The 16,169-nt window shown below is 36.6% G+C and overlaps 1 protein-coding gene across 1 annotated transcript; it reads right to left on the bottom strand.

Moving 5' to 3' along the window:
* Positions 1-288: 288 nt before the first annotated feature.
* Positions 289-15,198, bottom strand: LOC127811547 (protein transport protein SEC23-like). Its single transcript, XM_052351503.1, has 12 exons — positions 14,284-15,198; positions 14,015-14,188; positions 10,292-10,453; positions 9,365-9,507; positions 7,168-7,243; positions 6,847-7,019; positions 6,019-6,100; positions 5,274-5,351; positions 4,452-4,613; positions 4,081-4,344; positions 2,003-2,107; positions 289-1,025 (listed from the first exon to the last, which is right to left on the bottom strand). Exons 1-12 carry the CDS (start codon positions 15,013-15,015, stop codon positions 876-878), a joined length of 2,301 nt encoding a protein of 766 aa, XP_052207463.1. The 5' UTR covers positions 15,016-15,198; the 3' UTR covers positions 289-875.
* Positions 15,199-16,169: the final 971 nt, after the last annotated feature.

Below are 16,169 nucleotides of genomic sequence, written 5' to 3' on the forward strand. Positions count from 1 at the left end.
ATCCATTTAAATCCATCCCCAATAAAAAGTCGTTTGAATTCCAAGGACCCATTGAGGATTCATTCACATCCATCCCTCCCTAATCAAAGCCTATCTGATTTCCAATTTAAATGAATTAATTAAAACCCGCAGAGAACCCATTTACATTCATCCCTAATCAGAGGCATTGAGAACCCACCCTAAACGGGCCATATGAAATGGTGGGATTGTGGCAGAGAGAACAAAGAAGATAAAATCTACCAAAGGAGCATATATATAAAACAGAGAGCAACAAAGGCTGATGCATACTTGTAAAGAACAGAGAGCAACAAAGCACAAGTTTCTATTCAACTTTCAACCTGGGTAATAAGAGGCCCCCGCATGCAGTAGTGTATATGATAACCTTAACATTCCAATACACAAGGAAGAAAAAACTGGATACAAAGAAGAAGATGATGAAGAGAGCCCCCAAAAAAATAAGGAAAACAAATTGGATTCTGAATTCTGACCTCTTTTTTAACTTACATTCTCTCATGTTTTTCCTAATTCATTCATTCCTTCCTTCCTTCCATACAGCTCAAAATCAACTGACCTTGTTCCCTTATTCTTCCCAAGGAAGCTAATACCTCCCCAGCAACTCAAAAAGAATGATAGGTGCTTCCCTTGTGGTTTGAATAATTTTGGCATGGCATCCGAGCTAGCTAGCTAGCTAGCCTAGCTATCATGATAAGATGATACCCAAAACATAAGGCAATATATATATATATATATATCTCACTATTACTAAAGGATACCAGGGAGGGGCGCAGATTTTTCGCACTTTTTAATCCTCATAAAAACAACAAATTACCCCCACATCATATATCACCATTAAATTTCCCGACTCTATTCTGCTCTCAGGAAGATTGCACAGCCAGCCTCTGAAGATGCTCAAAGAACACCTGAAGACTGACATCATCCGTAAAGATCATTTCTGTGCCAGCAGCCATCTCATGAGCATTGCTGTACGTAGCCGATGGGTTCAACTTTGCTAACAAGAATCTTGCCTGTTCAATAACCATCAAATAAATTTAGATCCACAAGTTGGGCAAGAATAATCAATAATCATGAAATAAATTTGGATTGGGCGTATGCACTTTGTTTTGATGTATGAGCCAGACGCTCAACTAAGTTCACTGCTTCAGCTTCCTTACTGCTGGAAATGAGTGAATGGTTCATTTTATCTTTGCCAAATATGCATGTAGTTAGCATGAGGCTAAATTGTAATGTGTGTCAGTCATTATGATACTTGTCACAGGTTGATATTGATCCAGACACACACTACCGAAGCTTGTCCTTGATCTCAAGTAAGCACCTATATTTTCGTGGACTACATGACAAATCTCACTAGGGGTTGTCAGTGATGATCTTTTCACGTTTCCACTGCTTTTATCAACTCCTAGCGAGTCAATTCAAGGAAATCATTAATCCTCTTTATCAGTTAGATGTCCCATGTCACTTGTCAGGTATTTCAAAGATTTTGCTCCAATCTGTTCTTTATTTATCTAGAGGGCTTGATGAACAATCACCACCAGTATTTGTCACCTGAGAACTGGACTGGGTCGTGACATGGAGAGTTATCTAACAGGTAAGAATACAAGCCAGAACAACAGTCTGACATTCCCAGATCTCACAGAAATTAACAGGCTGGCCTACAATGTTTTAAATTTTATTTCTCCTGTAAGTTTTTTAAGTACTCTAAAAAGGATGTAGAATTAGGAATCCCATTAATAATGTGATTTCAGGAAATTAGCATGCCTATTCCATGTTTTCCGTTCTCAACGTTCAAATGGAAACTTTGATTCATCTAATAATGCGTCAGTTCATTACCAATTCAAATTTCCCCAAAAAGGTCTAAGATCAACAAATATCTCGAGATTCCTAATTACACCACTGATATGATGCATATCAAGAGCATGTACATTCACAATGTGTCCTGAAATGGGTAAAAATCTTGATAAAACTGAAGGACAAAAATTATGACCTGGGAACCATGCTGATCGCAAACGACCAATCTGGGGACAGGGAACCGATCTCGAATGATCATCTGAGCATCATCACGAGGAGCTCGCAATAACTGTGCAAATGCCTTTAAGGTAGAAAAGGTTGCAATTTAGTACATAGAAAAAGTCAATTCACAGAGAAAATTATGTTACTTCTTTCAAAACATAGTTTAATTCCAAGCAACAAGAATCTGAAACTTTCATCTGGCAACAACATAAAAAGCATCAAAACACAGGAAAAGCATTTTTCAAAGGACATAAGTCAATATATGTAGATATTAATGGCAACAGAATCAGCTTGGAAATCAACTGTAACAGAAACAAGGAAATAGGGTAAAATTTTCAGAGCAATACATGTCTAGGAGAGGAAGTTTCTTTACACTGTGCAGCATTTGTTACGTGAATATCATCCTCAATAACCTGTCTTTTTTGATAAAATCTGATCTGATCTTTTTTAAAATGAGTAATTTTCAAGAAACACAATAACATCATCTTCTTTCTTTCCATAAGTGGATAATTCTAGTGTAAAAACTCAAAGACCCAGCAATCAAATTTTCCATTCACAACAAACACGTTGAAAACCTTTTTCATGTAAACTATTTGGGTAAATTACACTGCTGGTCCTTAAACTTTGCACTCTATAACAAATTGGTCACACTGTACTTTAATTTTGTCACCACAGCCACTAAACTGATTTTTGTTAAAATTCAGCCTATCTTTTGATATTGGGTCAAATTCTGTTAACGAAATTGACCCCAAAAATCACTTGATTGGGGGATTTAGATTAATTTTGGGTGATTTTAGGGTTTATATTAATGTATTCGACGCCAATTTCTGCTTACAGAATTTGACCCCAAAAAAATCAAAAAAGAGCGACTGAATTTTAACAAAAATCAAAGTCCGAAGTCTGTTGTTACAAAAATTAAAGTACAGTGACTAGTTCTTACAAAGTGCAAAGTTTAGGGACTGACTCTGTAATTTACTAATTTACCCTAAACTATTTGCATAAACATCATCCCTTTCCCATTCACAGCAATAAGAAACACATACTAGAAACTCTCTGGATAAATATGCTTATAACCTTAGTCCACCATCCCCTTGATATATATAAACCCATTAAACTCCATTTTCTCTCACATTTTTTTTCACAAGAAAAGCCAAATATTAATGGCTGCAAAAGCCCCATTAGCACTGCATCATGTCAATTTTATTGTAATAACTAGTCAGACAATGCTTAATGAACTTCATCCTAATTTGATCAGTTTCTTGCTTATTGGATAGTCTGATTTAAGAAACTATTGAGTATTAGTAAAAACGCATAGTGGAAAGTGGAGCAAATGACCTAGCATTTTATTCAGTGAGAGAAAGATGCATTCAGCTATCACCTTCTTTAATCAAAGGAAAGTACCATAGAGCTCCAAGTGACTAGATGCATGTTTTACGACCCCCAGAAGGTGTCATCATTAAACAAAGTTAGACTATTTACAATAATTTCTCAAAGCAGGTGCTCTTTCTGACACGACTGCAGAATCAGAACATTAATACATCATTTCCCAATATAGTCCATATCTGCCTTGACAACATAAAATAACCTAGAAAAATACAAAGAGGTCTGCATCTCCCAAAATAGCATCTTGGCTTCGAGCTCAAACCACTTACCACAGCAAAACCAGAATCTATTATTGTCTCCCTCATCTTAACTTAATGGTCACAAAGAGTTGAACCACTTGTTTGTGATGGAATTACAGATGAGAAGTAATAAAGAATGAAACTGTCAAAAAAGTTGCATGCATTAGAAGAAAACTGGAGCCCATCTTTTCATAGTCATCACAGACTGAGGAATTGCTCCCTTCTAAGGTGAGAGTTATATTATAAAGAAATCAGCTTGGCATGCATCTTTAGGAGATGAATGTGTCCTACATTGTGTCGTGCCTACACATAATCAGGGTTGCTTTCATATGCCAATGATAAAATATGGCTAGAGTCTACACTTATATGCAGAAATCAAGAAATGATTTGAATTTCAACTATCAAAGAAGACCAAGAGAGTATGACATACTTGGTGTTCAGGCTGATTCTGGTAGCCCATGTTCCGCCACTGAGCTATTGTCATTCCATGGAAAATAACTACACTGAAATAAGAATCCAGTAAGAGGATACGATCAGCTGATATAGAAGCCACATCCAACAATGCTGGTCCAGGCAGTGAATTGAATGAATATGATATTAGTGATGGTTGAATCATGACTGCTGCATTTGTTATATTTTCCCTGTTTAACAACATACGGAAATATGCTGTCTCATCTGGACTATTGTTGAAGACCTGTTGACAAAATATGAGAATAAAAAAAGAAATCAATAATTAAGAGAATCATATGATAAAAGGTTGAAAATTGAAGCAAAAGAATGATATTGGTAGGTCATAATTACCTGCACAAATTGTGACCGTCGCAGGTTGAACATAAATTGAGGGAACAAAGAAAAACATGGGTTCAATGTAAAAGATGCAGGATCATCCTTCCGGTAGTCACCAAACTTGGAACAGAGACGAATAAGAGTCCTATCTAACCACCTAGTGGCATCAAATCCTTCCTGATGAATGTAAAAAATCCATTCAAAGTATGAAAAAGTAAGTTAAGTAATCAGTAATGTGATCATATAAGTTGCATCAGAAAAAGGAAAACAGGAATCAGTGTTAGTAGCAGCAGACGACGACAATGATGATGATAATAAGAGGGAATATTGAACAAAAAATTTGAAGAAATCCACAAAATTAGATTAGAACTCTATACCAGTATAGTTATAATTTATTAGTTTTCAATATAAATTTCTATTTCCTTTCAAAGGAAAATTAATGAAGTTTATTTACCCATTGAATTAGCACGCGGTTAAAATGGAAAAGACATCCAGCAAAAGAGAGAGGGAGAATAAGAAAAATTTGGTAAGAGACTATTAGTTATGAGTTATAAGAGCTTATAGAAGATAAAGTTATAGATATAAATGATTAGCAAGCACTAGCTAGAAATCATGTAGCCGAGCTGACATAGTGGGATTTAGGCTTGCTATGTCATTTTCAAAGCCAAATTAAGCAACTGTTATTCACAATCTGCATTCTTCCTTCCAATGATATAAGAAAATATCAACCATGAAGCTGGGAGAACCAAAGAACAAACAACTAAACTACAAATAAATTTTATTTGTGTCTGAATGAAGCAAAGAAACTTCAACACAATTTCCAAAATCAGAAAATACCTCCATCTCCATCTTATGAGAAGCGAATCTTGCCATCACTACAGCAGCAGTTTCCTGATCAAATCCTTGTATTAGCTCCTGTAGCAGCAAAATGTTTTATGTCAGTATTGGCCTTTGCAACTGTACGTCCCCTCAAATTTTACAAAATCAGCAAGATGCAAGGCAGTCAGAAAGAGCTTAGGAGAAAAACAGAGTTCTTAATTGCACAAATGATGAATAACAGAGAAAAACATCATGCATTAGAAAGCTCAGGCTCTATATTTATCTTCTATTCCCAAGAAGATTAAAGGAGGATTTAAATTTTATTCGTCAGATTCAGTTTGTCACAAACTGAGTTGGATGAATATACTAGCTAAAGATCTGGACACAGACAAAATTCAGCTTGAACCTTCAGTCAACGAAATTCAACTATTTCAGATATTTATAGACCCTCAAACCTATCTGAAATCATCTATCACATCATCATTCTTAATTTGAACTTTTTTTTTTTTTTTGGTGTGATAACATGAGTTTACATTTTTTCGTTAGCTTAAAATTTTCTTTTAAACAAATAGGGTATCAACCAGACAAACATGCTTCACTACCATACATAAAGTAGCTAATATATAAGAAGCATCATCTGTAAGACAAATGCAGCATAGTTTCAAAGTTTAGCAGGGTACAGAAAAATGGCTCTCAAACAACCACCTTTTTTCACTTTATCTGGAGGGTATAAATTTCACGATACGACAAATAAACTTTTTACCTCTGACCCGACAGAACTGTCCACCCATCTCCTACTAACAGTTGTAACTCGCAGCCTTGTTTGACCATCAGGACTTTGGTAACTGCATTTCAATATTTCACCAAAATATTCATAACATCAAAATAGAATCTCTTTCTGGATAAACAAATATGGAAATATCTAGGAAAGATGAATATAATAATGGACATAAATATGAAAAAGATCCAACATGCTGACATGGCAATTTCTGGCTATAAGGAAAATCAATTGTGTGCAGCCTTACCCATGGCAAAAACAGTTGTTTCCTGACTTGAACCTGTGACCTCAAGGTCACAATGGAGCAACCTCATAGTGCACCTTCTTTATGTCCATATGATAACATCAACAAAACTTGTTTATCCTTTTCTAATATATTTTCTTTCTTTCTATATGCCGTTGAAAATAATAAAAGATCATTTTTCTATATTAATAGGTAGGAAAAACAGCAAGAGTATAGTGTCTTAAATCCTCCAATTAGAAGCCCATCTATCTGCTCAAAAATAGGAAATTTTGAAGGTATGGGATTTTCAATATTAAGAAGTCTCAGGGGATTTTATAAATGCTGCCTTCCATTTTATTTTCAACAATCTTAAAGACATGCCACACATGTTAAAAATGCGTCCATGCATCCAGCTTTTAGAAAAATCTAAAAATACATGCATATTTTACATGTGGTACACACGTGCAGCTCCCTAGTTGGTCTGCCACATTCCATATATTGTATAATGAGACAGTTAACAGCTGCATAAGTAAGGAAGTGCATTGGCTTAACTTCCAAGAAAGAAAGCTGCAAATAGATTACTGACACACCTTGTAAGGAACTGTAAGTATAACATCTGGTTTACATTTGCTGAAGGCTCTGATTTTTCACTGGATGAAATATCAAAGAAAACAGTCAAGCAAGTACTTTTGTCGAGACCACACATCTTCCAGGAGGTAGTATTTCCCTGTCCAATAACTGTACTGGCAACAGCAGGGCCTTTCTGCAAGGATGCATTAGTAAGTACAGATATCACATATAAGATCTAATCCATTCAATGTTGCAGTCAGCAGAAAATAACTGTCCAAGTACAGGTAAAGCACCATCATCATCAAAACAATCAGATATGATAAAAATATAGATGAACCAACCTTCTCCACAGATGTGCAGGGTCCGATGATCCCCTGAATTTTGATGTCCTTGGAGCAATTAATCTCAAGTGTGCCACTGGAAAAACAAATCAGTGGTAAGTTTATATATCCCAAAAGGAATCAATGATCAAGTTATTGAAAGCTTCAAAGCCAACAGTAGCATGGGTAAAAGGTCTATGTATACATATGTGACCAGTGGGGGTAAAACTTAAGACCACACATAAGCATATTAATTTTAAGGCAATACGTGCACTCTTAGTCTAGACTTCAGTGTTTTCTGGCATAGTTGGAGCAGTTCTAGGCAAATAAATTATACACCAAAGAACATAAGCAGATTATAGCCAGACCATCCCAAATGCATGAGGCTCCCCACTTTAGGGGGTCGGGAGGGCAGTTTTGTTTTTGTACACAACCTTACCCGCACTTCGCAAATATATTATTGACTTCCAAATCACATGGGAGCAACCTTACTATTGCTATCAAGGGTTGCCCTCAGAAACAAAATATAGTAAAATGTGAAAATTAGAATGTAACGTCCATAATATAACTCCAACAAGAGAGAGAGAGAGCTCAGGTTTTAGCAATGCATCCTTTGATATGGTCTTCATAAAAAACACAAGAAAATTAGGACCCTTGTCCGTTTAGTGATGGGATGTCCTTAAATTACAACAACAATCACAAGGCTTAATCTCACTAGGCAGAGTCGATTATGAAGAATTCTACGCTTCCAGCCATCTCTATCTATAGCCATATCCTCTATAAGATCATCATATCCTCTGTCATCCCTAAACTTACAAAAGCCCAAGCTAAGTCTATGTTCTCTTTGATGTTTTCAGGCCATTTTCACTTTTCAATTTTCCAAAACAATGAAAGCGTGTTCTCTTTGTTGTTTTCAAAAATGCATTTTCGAAAACAAGAAAAAAAAATTGTAAAGGAAATCCAAAACAGCAAAAAACTGTTTTGGCTGTTTTCAGCCAAAACACCGCCAAAAAACCAAAACGCGCAAAATGCTCACTACTGCCTCTTCTCTCTCCCAGATTCAAGTCTCCCTCTCTTCCTTCTCTATTCTAGATCAACTGGGTCTCTTGGGCAGTGACGCGCCTGTCACGGCCATCACCACCGCTAAACGTCATGGACTGCACCTATCACCACCATCCGACTCCCTCTCTTCCTTCTCTCTTCCAGATCCGATTGGGTCTCTTCCTTGTTGGTCGGCGACACGGCTGCCACAGCCATCGTCGCCGCTCGTCGTCATGGACCGCGCCTGTCACCACCATCCGACTCCCTCTCGTCCTTCTCTCTTCCAGATCCGACTAGGTCTCTTTCTTGTTGGCCGACAACGCCTGCCACGGCCATCACCGCCGCAGGCTGGGCAATGAGGGGTGAAAATAGTATTTCACCTTTTGGCCATTTTCCCTTCAAAGTTTTGTCTACCATGAGCAAGGTAGATTTAAAAAAAAAAAAAATTATTGTTCTCTTCGTTTATATACGGAATGATAATGGCGTTGTCACAATGAGGGGTGAAAACACGTTCTATACATTTTAAATTGTAAATTCATCAACTTTAAAATGTATATATTATTTAATAATATACTAGCATTAAACTGTTTCAATTTAATCAATAATCAAATTTATTGAATAAAATATCATAAAATAATTTTTCTCAAAATTTCAAAATGAACGCGTTTTCAGTTTTCAATTTTGAGAAACACTTTTTCATAATAACAAAAAGAACGCATTTTCAACAATCTCAAAACAGACACTCAAAATATAAAACTAAAAATGAATTCAAAACTGAAACACAAAGAAAACACCACCTAAGCTTCCATACAAAATTTCCATACAAGAAAGTGTTAAAAACTGGGGGGAAATAAAGATTCCTTTTATAGGTAATTTTAGGATTTATGGAGCCAATGTAAATGCAAGGATCATCTCTACATGGCGAAACATTATACAATGGAAACATTTAAAAAACTGAATAATCAACTAAGCATTAAATCTATAGCATACCATGCCAAAAGAAAGGCAGGCATCACTCAATATGCTTTGGTTGGATGAGACATAGTTGACTTGAAAAATAATTGTGCAACACAGACGAATTTAGTATCATGGAATACAAATATATTGTAAATAAACAACAATCAAAAGAAAATTATAAATGCATGACAATTCTTTCATAAGTTTCTGATAAACTCACTTAAAGGAGAGGCCAAGAGACTGTTCTCCATCTTCAAATACTCGTCTGAAAGAATCCTTAAAAACAGAGTGACCAAAACTTTCAGCTAAAACAACAAGACCACCAGTTCGTTCAATAGCCACCTTCATCTCAGCAACCCCAACCTAAAATGTTACACCAAATTAGATCAGATACGTGGCTTCAATGATGGAAGCCGGCATCAATCAGTATTTGACAAATATTCCTCAAGCCCTATATAGGATGCCACAGCTAAAAGATGACAGAAGTTACCCAGTTAAGACAGTAACATATGTATCATGTCCAATATAAAAACTTGCATTTCACACAGGTGCTTTGCATTTTTTTCCTAACACTCCCCAGAGATCCAAGGAAAAGTGCAAGGCAGATGCATCAGAAAAAGAAAGCAAAAAAAAAAAAAAATGTACATCAATTTACACTTGGATTATTGATGTACCATGCACATCAACCTGGTTTGCTTACTAACTGTTTCTGAAACATTTCCATGTCCAATATGTCTAAAACATCAGAAGTGAAAGAACACAAAAGTAATGGAAAAATAATTCCGATCCTTTATTGATTGGACGAGGAATGGAGAAAAGCAGATGACCAATTTATAACAATGGATCCACGTGAGACAAGAATGTAGCCAATCAATGTCATGACAGGTGACTTCTAGGTTAATATTTTTATCATTGCTTCCCTCCTAACATTTTCCCTGAAAAGCAATAGAAAACATCCTTTAAAAAGGTACACATCCATTAAAAGAAAAGTTGTTTATTCAGGAAAAACAAGTGGAGAAAAGGAAAAAGAAAAAAGTTAGCATTACAAAGAAATTGCAAATGCAGAAGCATATGTATCAAGTACAATAATGAGGTCCAAAAATGCAAGAAAACACAACCAAATGTGAAAAGGACAGCCAGTACATACCTGATCGAGAGCAGAAGCAAAAAGGTCTAAGAGGTGACCTTGGCTGACCAACTGTTTCGCAAGCTCCTCATAAAATTGGACTGCTTTTTTAAAATATGAAGCCGCATCCTTATCAAGATCTTTATGTGAACGCACTGGATCTGATAAATCTTTTGACACAATCTGTATTCAGCCAGATGAGAGCAGGTAAGCAACAAATCAATGCTTGACAATCATCAAAATGGCAAGAGCGCTACAAGATCACCCAGAACAAAATAACATTAAGAAATCAATTTTTTTTTTACTTTATAAATAAAATTACATAAATTAATTTAGTACATTTTTCAATACTTGCTACACTGATGGTGGCAAGCTAATTAACTTAAGCCATCAAGGACTACCACTGGCATGCAAATATCAAGTTTCCAAACAATAAGTGTGCCTATGAGGTAAGTTGATGAAATAGATGGATTCATATATATATATATATATATATATATAGAGAGAGAGAGAGAGAGAGTAAACAAAACTTGATAGGAAACCCTTAAACATAACATAGGATTTGATAATCATACAGAGCATATGGCCATGGATAGCAATGGCTACAGGTCTACAATTCATGTAATCAACCCATCTAGTAGGATTAAGATATGTGATTGCTGTTACTGTTGTGACAAAGGATATGAAAAATGTATTTTTAGCTGACCCAAGCCAATGATACAGTTAACTGTTATGTTGTAATTTGTGTTTTTTTCCTTTTTTTTATTCGGAGGGGGTAGGAGAGGGGGAGAAGAACCCAGCACGCTTTCAGAAAAATTGAAGTCGAGGAACACATAGAGAGAATAATAGTATATAAAAAGAAAAACATGTCTGCCTCCCGCCACCAAAACTATCATCTGAAGGAGGAAATCATTTAGGGTGCAACATTTGAAGCACCAACTACAGAAATTTAAAATTTTCATTATGAGCTGTCCCATTCATTGCCTTTTTGTTGTTTCTCTCAATGTCAACTTCATATGCGATCTAAAAACACCTTGATCTTATCATTGTCTAATCTCACATCTTATTCACACCCAAAAACAAAACCAAATATTTGACACAGGCATGCAAAACTATGGACTCAAAGACAAAAAAATGTCTACAGCATCGAATATGTTAAGAGTTTGTCTAGAGTATTGATGGTAGTGATAGCAGTGTCTTTGCACAGGTTATTATGCAGTTTTGGAGGGTAGAGATAGGCGGTGGCCTCACTTGTAATTAGCTGTTAAGTTGAGGGTAATCTGGTAATATCAATACCCGGTTTTGTAATAGCCTAGGAGTTATAGCCCTAATATTCTGTAAATAGGGCAAGGGGGGCTAGGCATCATTAACGCGTGATATTATTGTTTCACAAGAAAGCTTTGAGAGAAGAAAGGATGTGATTTTAGAATAGTATTTGTAATCTTGAGAGAAGGCTTGTAATCGTGGGGTGCAACCAGCTGTGCTGGTCATTGTTCTTTCAATCAAAGAAGGCTGCTCTTGGAGGGTTCTTAGGCTGGATGTAGGGTTGTCCTAAAGGGCAATCTGAACTAGGATAATGCCGGTGTTCTTGTGGATGTTTGGTTTGCGCGTTCTTATTCTTTCAATTCTATTTCTGTTTCTGTTCATTTTGTATTTACTGTTGGCTTTGAATTCTGTTTGTGTTTTCTGTTCTGATTGATATCATTCAAACCATGAATGATTGTGTATGTGAGAGGTGTGTTTTCAGCTAAAGATTCATATTTAAGTAACCCTAGGATAACAGAATAAAAATACAAACTGGATATGGATTAAATGCCAACCAACCAAATAAATTTCTCTTTTATTTTTTTTTATTTTCTGCAGTAAGGATTAGTCAAAAACATAAAAGAACAAAATAGAGGTAAAAGTTTGGTTTCTTGAAGTGGCCAGCATATGGTTCAAACATTAAAAACCTAAGGTTCATAAAATCCGAGGACACAAGAAAACAAAATAGTTTCTATACAAGCATGCACACATGGGGTTTCTATAACAAACCTAGTAGACAATGAGAAGGTTGAAGTAAAACTATAACAATATGTCAAAGCTTTAATCCTGCTATATGGGATCAACTACATTAATTTTAGCTCACCAATCAGTTCTATATGTGGCTTTATATTTGGTAAAGCCATCATTACTCATATCCTACCTACAAGTCCTCAACCAAGTTGTTCTTGATCTTCTTCTACCTCTTTTTCTAATAAATTTTTCCACTCCATCCACTCTCCTCACAAGAACATTTTGCTTCTCACACAACCAGTTGAAACAAAAGTAATAAGGAGAAAACATAACAAAAAAAATTTGTGAAGGGTTCAAAAGGAAGGATGTCAGAGTTCGCCAGAACTTTATCCTAGAAAACCTAGGACATACAAGAAAACCATTGCAGTAAGAGCCTAAAAACATTCACAGGGAAAAAGCAAACTTAGGCAAACCAATGCAAAGATTTTCATCTTCAGATTGAAGAATTGCGGTGGCATCTGGTATGAGGAAAATGAGTTACTTTCCTGGAAATTTAATTGTTGGTAAAGACATATGCACATTAGGTGTGTCATGTTCCCAGGAAAGTAGCTCTCCGATGGGCAACAGCTTCCTATGTCTTTTGAGAATGTCCTTCCCATCTGGAGAGGTGGGAAAGTAACTTTCCCAGGTGATGTTTTCCAGGACAAAATTGCCCTTTGGGTTTATAAAAACTTGGTGTTATGCTACTTTATAAAAAGCCTCGTATTAACTTTATAAAAAAAAATTAAATATGCTACTTTAATTTGGTATATAATGTATATGTTATATATGTGAAATATAATATATTATATTATAAATGTATTATAATATATGTATATATTACGTATTTCAGGACCTCTTTTCCAAGAAGCGGGGACAAATTATACTCAAAACATTTTGAAACAAAATGCTTAATGTCTTGCAGTGGAATTTTTATACATATTGACTAGCATAATTCTAATAACAGTCAATTCTTTCTTCTTGATTTTGAATACAACAACATATCCAACCTTTATCACATTATGTGGGGTCGGCTACATGAATTCTAGACTTCTATATATTTCTATCTTTTGTCATATTTTCATTTAGATCCATACACTTCATATCAAACTTTAATATCTCTCCCAAAATCTTTTTGGGTCTGCCTCTACCTCTTTTTTTGACTAATTGTTCTATTTCATCAACTCTCCTCACAGGAGCGTCTCTTAGTCTCCTTCTCACATGACCAAACCATCTTAGTCTAGTCTCTCTCATCTTCTCCTCGATTGACACTACTCCTACCTTATTACGAATAACTTCATTCCTAATTTTATCCTTTCTTCTTGATTTTGAATAAATTGTTTAATATCTTGCAATGAAAACCTTAAAAGTATTCATGCCGTTACAGTTAGACATATCAATCATTTGGATGCAATCATATTCCCTGTCAACCATAAGTTGCGCCCTATCAGAATAGTATATTAGGTACAATCAAAATAAATCCATAAGCCACGAGCGGGCATGCTTATCACCAAAATACAAGGCAATAATTACGTAAGTTTCTCTCCTGTTCCAATCCAAAACACATTTTCAAAACCCTGGTTATAACAAAGAACGTAACTATTGCAGACTAAACATGTAAAAACAGAGTGCTAATTGATTAAAACTTTGTCATCTCAGTGGTTCTTTTGTCTTTTGCAGAACACGTAACAAAGGAACCAGAGGACTTACCGTGCCTGGCCCTTCTGTGCAAGGACCACCGACCAAGGCTATAATTCTAGCCGGAGTGCCACCTGAACAAGCTCCAAGTAAACCTGCAGCAATGCTCAATGCCACTCCCGTGCATCTCAATGCCCGGTTACCAGGTTGGACAGGCCACTGATCTGTTCCTAACTCGTCCAAGAGCTGATATTGAAACAAACGGAAATCAGGTTCCAGATATCTAAATGAAATCGCTGCATAAATGAATAGAAACGTGAAATAGAAGTACAAAATCTGACCGTATCGAGGGCAAATTCACAGTCTGAAGCAGGGAGCATAAACCTCGTAACCCCCGATGTCGGGATCCCGGTCGGTCCCGCCTTCTGGAACGCCTGCTGCCCAATCCTGCGCCCCGCGACACCGAGCCCCAACTGATCCAAAACCTGATCTCTCGACAACTCCTTCGAGCCCCGGAATACGTAAACCTTGGACATATCGGAAAACCCCAATTCGTGAACCTGGACCTGCGTTCCGAACGAAACGAAACCGACGAGAGCGTCCTCGGGTAACAAGCCGATCGCCTGCTTGAGGGCCGATTTGGCGAACCCCAGCTCCTCCTCGATCATGCAGGTGTCAAGGACGAAGACGAAAACGGGCGGCTGAGAAGGAGACGGCGTCGGGAGCGAGTACTGGATGGTGGTGTACTGCGGGTAGAGCTCCGCGGGGACGTTTGTGGCGGAGATGGAGGAGTAATGGTGGGGGAAGTGGTTGCGCTGGAAGCAGAACGGGCAGATCCAGATGAGCGCGGCGAAGTCCACCCGGCAGAACGGGTTGAGCGCCGCCACGCAGGTCTTGCACCGGAGCGCAGGGTAAGGGACGGTCGGCACGTCTGGATGCGACCGGATCGGCGAAATTGAGGCGGCGATTGGGATAACGCACTTGCTGGCTTCCACCTTTGTTCGCGGCCAGGCGTTCCAGGTCATCCGCACTCCATCGATCCCTTCCGGATCTGTCTGCGCCATCTCCGACATCTTCTAGGGTTCTTCTCGATTCTTCGTTAATTTCAGATTTTTGAGAGAGAGAGAGAGAAGAGAAAGAGAGAGAGAGAGGGGCGACCCCTTCGGCGATGGAGAGAGAAGGGGGAAAGGGGTCACCGAGAGAGGGGATGGATCGGAGAGGAGAGATGGGATGGAATGCAATGCAATGGAGACGAGGGTAACATACATACATACATACACCAGAGACTATTTATGTTTGTATTATTATATTATCATATATTACCCATACGTATATATTAATTGCTGTTACGCCCCCCATTAAAATAAGTTATGCTTCTGGATCCAATTCTGTAGGTGTCCTAAGTTCTTTCATGGTAATTGCACTTTAGCCCCGTCAATTTTCTCATCTCTCCAAATTCCTCCCCCAATTCAACTTTTTGTTATTGTCCAACATCGTTTGTCTTGGTTGGATGTTTTTGCACGTAGAATTAGGTTAAAGCAAGTGAATTTGTGCACAAAGATGTTGTATTTAATTTGACCTATCATCATAAAATTGAAAATATTTGAGATTTCTAAAGATTTCTCGATTAATTAGGTAAATTAAAAAAATAACAATAACAATTATAACACATACTAAATATTCAATAACAATCAAATATTGCCTACCTAAATAGAAACTAAGTTACGATTAATTAGGTAAATTAAAAAAATAACAATAACAATTATAACACATACTAAATATTCAATAACAATCAAATATTGCCTACCTAAATAGAAACTAAGTTCTTATTTATGACCCATATAACAATTTACGCCAAATAAAAAATGTAGCATTATTAATCTAGTAAAGCATTATTATAAAAGATAGTAAAAATAATATTTTGAGATTAAAATGCTTGACTTTATAAATTTACTATCCATCATTAATCACTCGAACTATTTAGTTCTATAATTTTATTTAACAAAATATTATTTAAACAATTAAACTCTTATCATATACTAAGTAGCGGTAAAGTTATAAATATCAAATATTTATTTTGAGGGTTTTATAACATAAAAGTCAGCTATGGGTAACTACACTTTAGCCCGTCAAGTTTCTCATCCTTGCAGATTTCTCCCATAATCTTGCCGCCGTTACCAATTGACCGAACTTGAAATATTTAATGGGTTACATTTTGAGGTCTCCC

This window comes from Diospyros lotus, chromosome 10, assembly GCF_014633365.1.
Source record: "Diospyros lotus cultivar Yz01 chromosome 10, ASM1463336v1, whole genome shotgun sequence".
Taxonomy (NCBI): domain Eukaryota; kingdom Viridiplantae; phylum Streptophyta; class Magnoliopsida; order Ericales; family Ebenaceae; genus Diospyros; species Diospyros lotus.